The 10,059-nt window shown below is 43.5% G+C and overlaps 1 protein-coding gene across 2 annotated transcripts in view; it reads left to right on the top strand.

Moving 5' to 3' along the window:
* The window catches only part of STOML1 (stomatin like 1), an 86,677-nt gene extending 77,683 nt beyond the window's left edge, over positions 1–8,994 (top strand). For both annotated transcript variants that reach the window (XM_078685063.1, XM_078685064.1), the window contains 2 exons: positions 3,949–5,664; positions 7,187–8,994. In XM_078685063.1, coding sequence (XP_078541189.1) covers positions 3,949–4,148 — 200 coding nt within the window. In that variant the 3' untranslated portion in view covers positions 4,149–5,664; positions 7,187–8,994. The remainder of the gene's footprint in view (positions 1–3,948; positions 5,665–7,186) is intronic.
* The last annotated feature ends 1,065 nt before the right edge of the window (positions 8,995–10,059 follow it).

A 10,059-nucleotide genomic window follows, 5' to 3' on the forward strand; every position in this document is an offset into this window, starting at 1 on the left:
CCGTAGCCTGTTTTCGTCCTGCACCCTCTCAGTGACTTCCTCAGAAGGAGAAATTCAAAATGCTAATGCTAGCCTAGGTTTTATTTGCCTCTGACACTGAAGACTGGAAAGTGGCATTGGATCTGCAGGATGCTTTTTTCCATATACCTATCCTGCCTGGCCACCGGGACTACCTGCGATTTGTAGTGGGACAGAAGCATTTTCCGTTTGTAATACTCCTCTTTGGTTTCACCAGCACCCTTTGGGTCCACACCTTCAGAGGCCAGGGGTGCCAGTCTTCCCGTGCCTCGAAGACTGGCTGTTGAATGCAGGCTCACCCCATGTAGTCGTCAACCACCCCCAGACAACGGTGAACCTGCTGTCATCCCTGAGGTTCATTATTGATGTGCTGAAGTCACAGCTAACTCCTCAGATGCTCCTTTTCAGCTGATCACGAGTGGCAATTACACCTGGATGTGGCAGAAGGCATCCCACAAATGGGGGACCCTTGGCTTAATCTATTTGCACAGCTGAGAATGCGCAGTGTTAGCACTTCAGCTCATTGGAATTTCCAAGACATCTCTTGCTCAGAGACTCGTTATGCCTCAAATGGAACCAGTGTCTCCTGTATTCCTTTCCGCCAATACCACTCTTGCACCAAGTTCTGAAGAAGTTCAGGACCTACTGAGTCATCCTAGTGGGTCCGGATTGAGCACGGAGAGTATGGTATCCAGAACTTCTGGGCTTAAGCATATGTCCTCTGATCAGGCTGCCTCTCCGAGAGTAGGGCTCTGCTCCTGGGCATTTCACAATCTCTAATTTCATGCTTGGAGATTGAGACATCTGAACACCTTTTACCTTCCTCCGAAGAGGATTGATGTCATCTTGGCAACCAGACTTCCCTCAGTGAAAACCCTATATTCCTGTCACTGGCACAAATAATTAGTTTGGGGGTGTACAAACCAGATTGACCCCCTCCAAGCCAATTTGTCCGACATTGTTGTTTGTTTGTCTCTCGCCCAGTAAGGCTTTGCTTTGAGCACAGTCAGGGGTTATCTTTCAGCCTTTTTGTGGTTGCCTGATCAGCCCTCAATGTTTAGGTCATGGGATCTCCCCCATACCCAAGACAGCTGTAAAAATAGCCTCTGGATCCTCGTCGACGAGGATCTCTCCATGAAACCACAGATCGTAACAGTGATTTTCTTGTGCCTTCTCCAACTACGGAGAATCTGAAAAATCTGGAAATTCTTTACCTTTGAAGCCATCCTCCAAATTCATCATTGCCTTTGTTATCTCCCAAATAGATTACACAAACACCCTCTATTTGGGACTCCCAATAGGCCTCAACCGCTGGTTACAAATAGCACAAAACCAGGTAGCTAGCCTGATCTTTGGACAACTCAAACGCTGCCATATCGAGCCATTGATGAAAAAGCTACATTGGCTCCCAGTAGCCCAGAGGACCATCTTCAAAACTGGCTAATTCATCGCTAAATCTCTCCACAACAAAAGCACAGCATTCATATCCTCCAGAGTACAGAGCTGCACCCCCAATTGTAACCTAAGATCGGCCTACCTGAACCGCCTGACTAAACCAAGATTTCGAGGGAAGAAGTTGGGCTGTGCTAGATTTTCGGTGACTGCCCCCCGCTCATGGAGCTCTCGTATCCCTTACAGCAGATCCGCCTCTAGCAATGTGAGGTTCAGGCAACTCTTAAAACCTGACCGTTTAAACAAGCATATGGATAATTCCCCTGACAGCGTTCTCCCTGCTTATTATATTAGTGCCAAGAAACCTATCTGGTGTACCTGCACTCTACATATTTCGAGTAACATAACATAACAGGTCACCAGTGGTGGTGTGCTTTTTGAAAGGGCTACAACATGTTTCCCCCTTCTCCTTTGTAATGCCCCAAAGGGACCTTAATCTGATCCTCCGTTAATTGATGGGCACTCCATTTGAGTGGCTTCCCAGCTGTCCCTTAAGGCTCCCTATGATGCTGTTCCTCATCACTATCTCCTCAGCACAGCATGCGAGTGAGCTTCTGGCTCTTTGTGTTACTCCACAATACACTATCTTCTTTCCAGACTAATTGGTTCTGTGGACGTGAGCATCATTTCTACTAAACGTTGTGACGCTGTTCCATGTTCCAAGTGGACCTACCCATCTTAGGAGCTTTTACATTGATTGTACCAAAGACCAGGTGGCTAATCCGCTTCTTGTGGGGTTCTCTGGAGCGTAACATTTTAGGCTGTGCTGTAGAGAGCCATCTCTAGCTGGATTCTGGTTTGCATTAAGATCTGCATCATATTGGCCAAAAAGAAGCCTACGGAAGGACTGCATTCTTATTCTACCATGCCCAAAGTTGCTACCACTGCATTAGCACATGGAGTCCCTGTCCATCCCAGGCAGCTACGTGTGTATCCCTCCATATGCTCATGGAGCACTATTGTCAGGACAGTTGGCTTCATTGAGAGGGGCAATTTACCCTCTCGGGACTTTCTAGTTTGTGTTTCTAGTTCTAGATCAGACTCCAAATAGGTACGTTTTTGGTATATATTCAAAAGGTGAGGAATCTGCAGCTAGAAGTCTCTATGACAAGAAAAAAGTTATTTACCTTTGGTAATGCTATTTAGCTGCAGATTCCTCACCAACACTCTCCTTTCTGTGATTTAACTCCATCCATTAAGAAGATCCCAAATCCAGACATCTGCACACTGGTCACAATCAAATTTCTCTTGGGCCTCTGCATGTAGTGGTGCTGGATGCCTCGAAATCAACTGACGTCAACACACAGGGGTGGTGTCTGTTTAGGCTGAACACATCATTTCCTGAGTGGATTGGCGTCAGTGCGGAGCTGCACGGCATCACCTGACAGCACGCCAAAGTATTGCTGAAACGTTTCCAGATCTAGTCTGATGTCTAGGGAATATTCAAAAGGTGAGGAATCTGGAGGTAGATACGAGTCTCTACTAGAAAGTGCATTACTGAAGGTTAGTAACTTGTTCTTCAGTGTGTGTTCACAATAGAGGTTGTATCAGTTTAGTTGTAAGACGTTTAGATTAAGGTTACTCATAACCAGGCTGGGCACGCATTTATGCAGATTAAAGGCACAGGGGCTAAGACTATCAAATTCCAGATTGGATAGAGTGGATTGCCATGAGAAATCTGCAGTTCACTAGACTTTGAATTGTCACGATAAACCACAATACAGTGGTATTTGATGATGGGGCTTTAAGAAGTTGGCCAGTTTTAGTTAGGAAACACCGTTCAAGGGCAGCACAGAAGGCATTTTTAATTTCAACCATAAGGATGGAATCTTGTGAATGGAAGTTAGGCACCAGAATAGAAGTAGGTAATAAAAGACCTATTGAGATCTAAATTAGTATACCCATTGTAATCTGGGTGATTGCGCGAAAAAGGAAATGTCCTCATCCAGAGACACCTCTAACATAGCTGAGCCTGTGTATCAACTCGTGCTAAGACCTACACACAAACTGTCTGACTGATCGTTTTTCAGCACTATGAATTTGCGGAAAATGGCTGATCAGAATATGGGTTTCATTTTTATGAACATCTTTGGTTCAGAGTTCTGTTTTATTCACAGAAACTGATTTGTCTTAGTATTCTTTATTTATTACTGCATCTTACTGGAGCTTTCTCCCTGAGTTTTGGTGTGGAGTAAGCATCAGAATCCTCCAAACTCAACATTGGGTGACCGTAGGAGAAACACTCTGATGAGTTGGTTGAACATTATGCTGTTGTTATCACATTTCCCTCTCGAAAACTACCAGTTAAAGTATTTAAAGTCATTGTGTGTCTCTTCATCTTTACAATTTCCCCAACAGACTCTGTAATTTGAACATGCCCAGGTGTCTTATTTTCAGTTTCTGTAATCTGATTCTTTCTTATGTGTTCCCTTTTCAGACTCTGGATATGATCTTATCCCTTGTGTCTTCACTATACAGGCTGTGGAAGAATTGGTCGTGGGGAGCTTGGAACCAGCCCAGACGTGACATTGGAAATGACCGAAAGTGACCTCCAGGCCATGTTCAGTGGTGACCTGCGGCCACTAGGTGCCTACATGAATGGAAGGCTACGTGTCGAGGGAGATCTGCGCACTGCCATGAGGCTGGATGAGGTCTTCAAGACAGTAAAGCAGCGATAGGTGTTCAATCCTTCATTTGGATATTTTCATGCTCTCTAAGATCTCAGGGACAATATATATGACAGAATCACTACTGAGATTGTAAATAGGACACAATAAGTGACCTTGTTTTTAGAATCAGCCGCAGCCTGGTGTGTGTTAAAGGAAGTCCCACAATAGTCCAAGAGCCAAATCTCACAACTATTTCATTAAACAGCTTAGTGAACGATTCTTTAGGCTGAGAATAGTATATAGAACCAGCATTATTGAAGTCAGGGTAGAGACTCCGCAAGTACTTGATTGAGGACATTTCATAGTGTTCTGCATATCCTGAGTGCTTTGTTCACAGGACATTAATCCTCACATTTTCTCACTCCTCTCTCTCCTTTTGATTTGTCTTCTTTGCTCTCTGGAATAGCTATATATTCTATACGATTTCTCAGTGCCCATATATACCAGCTGCTTTGTTCACCAAGGATTAAGGTTAGACTGCAATGGTAAGTATGATGCATGCATAAATAATGGAAATCCATTATCACGATTACCTTTAATTCATCAGAGAATTTTCAGATTGAAATCTAATATAGATGATTAGGAAGATAGTATTGCACTATATAGAGGTTGATAATATGGACCTTTAGTAAAATAGCATCCACCCTATTGCCTATCACTAAATTGGTAGGGTAAGTATATATTTACTGTTCTTAACTCTACATCTACTTAACCTATACTTATCTTGTGATATGGAAGATGGAATATTTTTGTTGTGTTATACAACACATGCAATATACTAAGGGTGTACCTTTGAAACATAGAGTACATGCAGCTTGTTAGGATCTCTGGATTTTTTAAAACACTATACATTCTCTTTGGCTTTTTATGCATAACATCCTGGTTAACCAATCAGGTCCACAGTGACATTAGGAAAATGAAAATTCAGTAAGTTAACAGCCTGGTTTTATGTGTAAGAGTACCCAGAGTATTCTATTTGAGTGGGCCATCCAAGTCTCTCATGGCCTGAAAGTTTGTCTCTTATTCTTGGGCTTACCTAGGGATACTTTTGAAGCAGGATGTGCAGGATCCATTTTGACTGAACGACTCCTATACTGATTCTAGTCTTCCTCCTCCCTTTCCTACCTCCGGTGCTATCACTATACAATGACTACTTTGCCACGAATGCATCCCCTTAAATCTCTGCATGAGAGGTATGAAAGTTTATCTGAGTAATCCCTTCCCTCTCTGCCTATGTCCACATAAAGTTCCCTTTTTCCAGCAGACTGGAGTTATGGAAAGAGGAGAGGCGCATGGCGTCTCCAGAGCCGGGGTACAGCAGACATTACTTTTTTATTAACCACATTACCAACTTCTCACCTCCAATTACCTCCTCCAGCCATAATTTTCTATTTTGTTGATGGCTGTTTAACATTGCAAATATCTTCAGCATCACTATGACTACATATTGTGTGGTCTTGGTGCCACTGCCATGCAAGGCCCCAATTTCATCACAGTGGGGAATTATGGTTCTCTTCACCACACAGTGTTCAAGTTCAAGTTCAAGTTCAGGCATTTATAAAGCACACTACTCACCCAGAGGGTCTCAAGGCGCTAGAGGGAGGGGTTCATTGTTTGTCGAATATCCATGTTTTCAGTTCTTTTCTGAAGGAGGTGTGATTGTGAGTAAGGCGGAGGTGGGTGGGGAGTGAGTTCCAGGTCTTGGCAGCCAGGAAGGAGAAGGATCTGCCACCCATGGTGGTTTTTCGGATGCGCGGGACTGCGGCGAGGGCTTGATTGGATGATCTTAGTTGGCGGGTGGGATAGTAGAAGGACAGTCGGGTGTTGAGGCATTCGGGTCCTAGATTATAAAGGGCTTTGTGTGCGTGGGTAAGAAGGCGGAAGGTAATTCTTTTGTTGACGGGAAGCCAGTGGAGGTTTTTTAAGTGACCGGTGATGTGCTCTTGGCGCGGGATGTCTAATATGAGTCTCGCTGATGCGTTTTGGATGCGCTGGAGCTTTTTCTGCAATTTTGTTGTAATTCCGGCGTAGAGTGTGTTGCCATAGTCCAGTTGGCTCGTGACCAGTGCATGGGTGACAGTTTTTCTCGTTTCGAGGGGGATCCAGCGGAAGATCTTTTTGAGAATGCGAAGGACGTTAAAGCAGGAGGACGATACGGCGTTGACTTGTCTGGACATTGAGAGAGAGGAGTCTAGAATGAAGCCAAGGTTACGTGCATGGTCTGTGGGTGAGGGCGCTGGTCCCAAAGCGGAAGGCCACCAGGAGTCGTCCCAAGCTGAGGGGGAGGATCCTAGGATGAGCACCTCCGTTTTGTCTGAGTTGAGTTTTAAGCGGCTCTGTTTCATCCATTCGGCTACTTCTTTCATACCTTCGTGGAGGTTGTTTTTGGCGGTGTTGGGGTCTTTGGTGAGGGAAAGGATTAGCTGGGTGTCGTCGGCGTAGGAGATGTTGAGGCTGTGTTGACGTGCGATGGAGGTGAGGGGACTCATGTAGACGTTGAAGAGGGTGGGACTGAGTGAGGAGCCTTGAGGTACGCCGCAGATGACTTCGGTGGGCTCTGAGTAGAAAGGGGGGAGTCGGACTCTCTGGGTTCTCCCGGCTAGGAACGAGATGATCCAGTCCAAGGCTTTACCTTGAATGCCGATGTTGTTGAGGCGTTGTATGAGGGTGTTATGACAGACAGTGTCAAAGGCGGCGGAGAGGTCGAGTAGAATGAGGGCCACTGTTTCACCGTTGTCCAGGAGTGCTCGTCGGTCGCCGCAATGAGGGCGGTTTCGGTGCTGTGTTTGGCTCGAAAGCCGTTCTGTGAGGGATCCAGGGAGTTGTTGGATTCAAGGAAGGCTGCGAGTTGGCTATTGACGGCTTTCTCGATGACTTTGGCCGGGAAAGGGAGGAGGGAAATGGGTCGGTAGTTTTTCAGTTCTGAGGGGTCTGCTGTTGGTTTTTTCAAAAGGGCGCTGAGTTCGGCGTGTTTCCATATTTCTGGAAAGGTGGCGGAGTTGAAGGAGCAGTTGATGACGTCGCGGAGATGGGGGGCGATGATGGAGTGTCCCTTCAGTCCTATAGCTCTGGCGTTTTACTATAGCTATGTCCCCTTCCTCAGTCCTTAATCCAGTACATTAATATGTGTGGAGCAAAAACATACATAGTTGGGAACAAAAAGCAAGAGGACCGAAAAAAACTAGTGTGTTATTTGTAAGTTGAAAAGGTACCATATTGTTTCAGGGCAGTTTAATCTAGGGCAGGGGAATAGCTGCATGTCTATTCAAATATATTTAAAATTGTTTTCTAAATCGCTAGATCCAGAATAGGGTAGTTCGTGCATTTTGTCCTGGTGCGTCTGCGTTCCTGCGATAATCGTAAAGTAGCAATCCTGGAACTTACCAGGCCCCCATAGTAGAGCCAGAAAAATCTGGCAATGAAATAATTATTCATTAAAAAATGGGTCTTTCTTAGGTTTAGATATTCCTATCAATAGATTTGTTTACTCCAATGTGGCTAGTTGGTTGTTGATTCAGTAGGTTGTTATAAACCTACTTCCGAGAGAGTTGCCAGTTTAGGATTCAAGAGTATCTATTATTGACCAGAAGCCCACTGACCTTGTCCCAGTAACACGTTTTCCACCTCTTGTCAGGTGCTAAAGATGACCTTTTGAAAGTGTAGCTGAGATTTTCTTTGTCAACAGTGTTTTTTTTTGTCTTGCTTGCCTACTTTCAACCGGGTGAATATTATTATCAGATCAATTTGCTTAGATTTATTAAAAAAAGAAATCTACAAATCTTCTGAACATCAATAGATAATCAAACTTTGCCTTCTAGTGAGCTGGCTGCGTTCAGGAAATATTAAACCGACATGGGAGAACCTGTTCGCTGACGGGGACCTGTGCAATACTGCTTTTTTGAGAGATGAGCAAGTTGCTCATCGGTCTCAATCCTTGTTTCCTGTCCTGGGCTTTCCTGACTTAAATCAAGTGTTCAGTGGCAGTAGACCATGACTACAGTTTGCAGAATGTATAAGATAGTTAAATTAAAGCATAAGCCGGTATTTTGATCACATGGAGCTAGGAGACATCTGTGGACATACCGGCAAGCATCTGGTAAGAGAAGACTGATCACACCTAGTCGGCACTGAGTGACCTGTGCGAGCTGTATGCAGGGTATGGACTCTTGACAGATTACTGACCAGAAGGTAGTGCCGTCCTCAGTTACTATGAAGGCTTAGGTACTTCTAACGATATTTATAGTTCATACCTAAATTTATAAGCAGCGTATACAGAAACAAAAGCCATATAATATGTGCTTACCTTCATAAAATCTTTTGGGTTTATTTATGTTAGAATTGTTTATTGAGAGAGAATGTGATAGTTGTCTTGTACAGTAACTACAAGAGTCTAAGTGTACCGGAGCTTGGAGGTGTCTCCAGCAATATGCGTCAGTAATGTTTGGATTCAGATCTTCCCCTCTTTCTATTTCACTGTCTTCAATGAAATAGACGAACACTTTAATACTGAGTAATGCAATTAAGGAATTTGTGCGGTGTTCTCCCTCATATCCATTTCACAAACTCGGCTTGTGTGCCAGGTAGTAAACTATCCAGGGTTGAACTTGGAAGAGAAAATATAACCTCCTCTAACTCGCACCATGAAGCGTGTTCTTGCACTTTCAAAAATTGATCTGGATTTAAATGTGTTTTGCTTTTTATGTGTAGAAAAAGTATGCCGACGTTGTTGTGTCTGTCTGTACAGGTGTGTACTGTGTTTTCCTTTGTTGCTGTGCTTGGTTGAAGTGCTGCAGTGCACACTTAAAAAAATTTGTGAAACTCGTTTCAGATTAAATAAAGTGCTGGCCACATTAAAGCTTGCATGAATCCTTCTTGGCCCTCGGGTAAGCGCAGGTGTGGATCAACATACTAACATGGGCATAAGAAATGGACAATTTGTAAGCCATGCCTCTCTCTCAATTCTGCCTCGAAATAATATGTATTGGGCACGCAACAAAACCTGTCGGAGATTGTCAGACATTTTGATTTATTGTTGTCTGTTCTGGCTGCTTTTTGCCCTAAGTGAGTGCACACAAGAAACCCACACTATTATTTTTAATGGGGTTTTTTAGGCCGGTTTTCCTGCAGAAAAATGTTAAGAGTATAATTACATAAATCAATAAAAATTTGGTGAATGTGATAGCACAGAATATACATATTACAGGGTGCTTTTTTAAGGATCCTGAGAGGCTTAATGTTTGGCATCAAAAGTTTGCCATATTGATAGTTCTGCATTTTAATGTTAACACATATGTGTACCTGGATTTTATATATTTCTCCAGTCCCAGGCCTGTCTGTCAGTCGAAGCCAAGTAATGTCTCTGCGGAAGGATTGGTATGATGTCATAGCTGAACTTGATGCGGGTCTGTGAGGTCCATGGTCCTCTAAGTTGTTGTCTCTCACTTAGAGGGCCTTGAACAGCTATATTATACTATCCAAACTGAGAAAGGTAACCCTTGTGAGTCATTGTGCCAAGCAGGAAAAATAACATGATTTACATTTTATGTTCAAGTCTAAAACCATTATGCCTTTTCATAACCATCAATCATTTAAATTAATACTTGAATATACTAACTTAAATCATTCTATCAAATTGTACAATAAATGTAATGCACATTGTTGCACAATAATGAATATAAGTGCTTCAACTCTTGCAAATGACTAACAATTTATATGGCATGGTGCTCCAGAAACATCTAACTAAAGGCGTGATAATGGGGAGATGCTAAGAGATGTGTAAGGCAAAATGTATAGCAATGTAAGATTCATATCGCAAGCCAAGAACAACATATGCGGCGTTACCCAAGGCTCATCCCTCAGCCCAATACTCTTCAACGTCTACATGTCACCACTCATAGACATTGTCAGATTGCACAACATC

This window comes from Lissotriton helveticus, chromosome 3_2, assembly GCF_964261635.1.
Source record: "Lissotriton helveticus chromosome 3_2, aLisHel1.1, whole genome shotgun sequence".
NCBI classification, from domain to species: domain Eukaryota; kingdom Metazoa; phylum Chordata; class Amphibia; order Caudata; family Salamandridae; genus Lissotriton; species Lissotriton helveticus.